The sequence below is a fragment of the Arvicola amphibius genome, chromosome 9 (assembly GCF_903992535.2).
Source record: "Arvicola amphibius chromosome 9, mArvAmp1.2, whole genome shotgun sequence".
In the NCBI taxonomy this organism is placed as follows: domain Eukaryota; kingdom Metazoa; phylum Chordata; class Mammalia; order Rodentia; family Cricetidae; genus Arvicola; species Arvicola amphibius.
The window spans coordinates 124,591,227-124,594,088 of NC_052055.2; the positions used below are offsets into that span (position 1 = coordinate 124,591,227).

Consider the following 2,862-nt stretch of genomic DNA (forward strand, 5'->3'; position numbering starts at 1 on the left):
AGAAAATAAAATAGAAATGAAATGTCAAAGATGGAAGCTCTCCGCTGCCCAGCTTTCCCACCTGGCAAGCCACGAGACAGGGCTGTTAAGACACCAAGAGGGACGGGGTGAGGCCCCACCCACCCCTCCCTTTGGGGCGAGCATTCCAGAGCCCTTCTCTGGCAGGAATGATGACAGCTAAGAACGGTTAATCATTAATTCCTCAAGAGCTGCTGAGGGACCCAGGCTTGGGTGGGGCCTGGCACTTGCAGGAGCCCCCCCGCCCGTTTGTCCCTACCTCTCTCTCCTCTGAGGTCTGAAGCAAACAGTGTGTGTGGGGGGGGTACCCCTCCACATTACCCAGAAGCCTGTGAGTGGCCCTCTTACCCCTCCACGTTACCCGGGACCCAGTGAGTAGCCCTCTCCAGGGTCATGGGAGACACTCTGGGAGAACTGGAAAATCCAGTTACCCCAACACTAGTGCCGAGGGCCCAGGTAAAGAGTGGCTGTTTCCACTTCCCTTCTGCCCTCGGAGAAGTGAGGTAGCCACAATGGGGTCTTCTATGCCCCTCTTCCTCCTCCTGGCTCTCCTCAACAGCTTACATGCAACAGGTGAGGGCTGGAGGGTGGGCATGGAGGTGTGTGGGGGGGATTCCTTCGTACTGAGTCCCTGATCCGATGGGACAGCACTGGAGGAAAGGGAGTCTGGGGGGCGGGGGACATGCCCCCCCCCGGGAGGTATCATGACCCTGACTTCTGGGTCCTGAGTCACATTTTTGGTTTTCCAGGGCCAAAGGTTATTCTGAAAGTAAAGCTGGCAGAGGTTTTCCCGGCCAAGGCCTCCCAGGACCCCAGCTTTCTGGGCATGCTCCAAAAGGTAGTTCTTAAAAGGGGATGGGGCGCTGTGTGCTTTTCTGAGCTCCTGCGGGTCTCTGCTCGGGCTGCCCGAGTCACCGGGGGAGTGGGGTACCATCTACAGCTTATCCTCTACTCACTTTTGTCCCCCAGATCTGCCTCTTCCTCCACCTCCCATCGGGGACCAACATGACCCTCCATCACAAGGGGCCACCACACCATCTCATCTGCAGAACCTGAGGGCAGCTGAATTCAGCTTTCAGCTCTGGGGAGTGGGTAACGGGAGTGAGCCGGCCTTGACCTAGCAGGCCCTCACCCTACCACATGCTAATGCTAATAAACAGGTGGGATCTAATGACTGGCCTGGTGTGTTCAGTGGGTCTGTGTGCACAGGGCAAGCCAGCGTCGCTGACTGATTCTCCGGTTTGCTGAGCAGAGGTGCTAACGCTCTCTGTATACCATGGAAGTCCAGAGTATGAGGAATGAGGTAACTTCAGACAGACAGACAGACGGACGGACAGACAGACGGAACTCCTCTCCTGCTGTGGTCCTCCTTGTCTCTGGCTTTTCCATGGGATGCCTGTGACAATCCCAGATGCTCTGAAACAGTATCTTCTTTTACAAGAGAAAATCCAGACCCAGAGAGCATTGTTCTCCTGAGGTCCAACAGCCGCCATGAAACCAGGTGCCATACAGATGTCTTAGTTTATTTAAGGAAGATTTTAATTGCAGCCTCTTGTCCTAAGCTTTGGGGCTGTAGGTTCAGGAATCACTTGGAATGCGGACAGAGCATCTCAGGACATACATAGCCCATTGGCTTTAGGTCCTATTGGCCTGGTCAGGGTGGAAAGCGGGGTAGAGGGAGCTCAGAGGGAAGGAAACGGTGAAGCTGAGAAGTAGCCAGCAAGTCCTGGTGCAGAGGCTGGAGGGAGGCAGCCGTTAGGGGAGTGTGTGACACCTGACATGTGGACCTGGGATCACGGGTGTCCTAGAAGGGTGGGTCCTCTCCAGGCTTCTACTCACTTACAAGATGGGGGTGGCAGCAATGCCTGCATGCTAGTACTCCTCTGAGGACAATATGGGTAGACTCCAGAGGATGGATGGCAGAGCCTGGCATGCTGTAGGTGGGCACATTTGGGACAGACTGATGTCAGAGTAGGAACCCAGCCTTAACAGTTCAAATCCTGCCGGGTACCCAGAGGCCTCTTCCTATTTTTACCTGACTGCCTTCCTCAAGATTATCTTGAGCTGGGCCTAGAGGTGCATGAGCACCTTTGATCCCAGCACTCGGGAGGCAGAGGCTAGCAGATCTCTGAGCTTGAGTCCAGCCTGGTCTCCAGAGCGAGTTCCAGGACAGGCAGGTGTGGGACCCAAGCAGCAGTTTGGCTACCCTGCTGTCATGACAGGCTCAATAGAGACCCCCCCCCCCCAGAAAGTAGGCCTGAGTTTCTATTTACCCTAAGGCAACTCCTGACTCCAGGAAAGACCACAAACTGAGACCACCCAGGTACCGCCCAGGAACGGACCGATCAGCATCCAAGGGGACAGACAATACCTGCCTTTCCAGCCACTGTAGATAGGATTGCCAGCTGTCCTTAGCCCAGAACACACCCATCCCTTTCACCCAGACACCCCTAGACAAATGTCACCCAGTCAGGGCTCCTGAACCTTAGAAATCCTCCTCATTCTAACATCTTCTATGATGAAAACCCCACCCCAACTGGGCTCAGAGCACCCGGCTCTCTTCGCTGTGTCAGACAGACTAAGCTCAAGCTTGAAATAAAGGCTCTTTGCCTTTACATACAGGGTTCAGTCTCCCTGGTGGTCTTTTTGGGGGTCCCCATGATACGGGCATAATGCCAAGGTTCCGTAGTAGAACCCTGTCTCAAAAACTGACTAAATCCTGTAACCTTAGACCTGACTGACCCCTTGGGAGGGTTGGGATGACTGCTACGGTCCTTCCCGGTCTCCACCCATGCCACCGTCACCCCACACAAGAGCTGACTCTTATGGAAGAGCACGATACTC

General features: G+C 54.8%; 1 protein-coding gene across 1 annotated transcript; it reads left to right on the plus strand.

The window, feature by feature from the left end:
- Positions 1-402: 402 nt before the first annotated feature.
- On the plus strand, positions 403-1,189 carry Sfta2 (surfactant associated 2). The gene is made up of 3 exons (XM_038344164.1): positions 403-591; positions 768-856; positions 988-1,189. Exons 1-3 carry the CDS (start codon positions 531-533, stop codon positions 1,072-1,074), a joined length of 237 nt encoding a protein of 78 aa, XP_038200092.1. The 5' UTR covers positions 403-530; the 3' UTR covers positions 1,075-1,189.
- The last annotated feature ends 1,673 nt before the right edge of the window (positions 1,190-2,862 follow it).

Bases quoted from the DNA above. Each gene is read 5' to 3' on its own strand.
- Sfta2 (XM_038344164.1), top strand. From the start codon at position 531: ATGGGGTCTTCTATGCCCCTCTTCCTCCTCCTGGCTCTCCTCAACAGC. The intron at 592-767 runs GTGAGGGCTGGA...TTGGTTTTCCAG, and splicing joins CAACAGCTTACATGCAACAG to GGCCAAAGGTTATTCTGAAA. The intron at 857-987 runs GTAGTTCTTAAA...TTTGTCCCCCAG, and splicing joins TTCTGGGCATGCTCCAAAAG to ATCTGCCTCTTCCTCCACCT.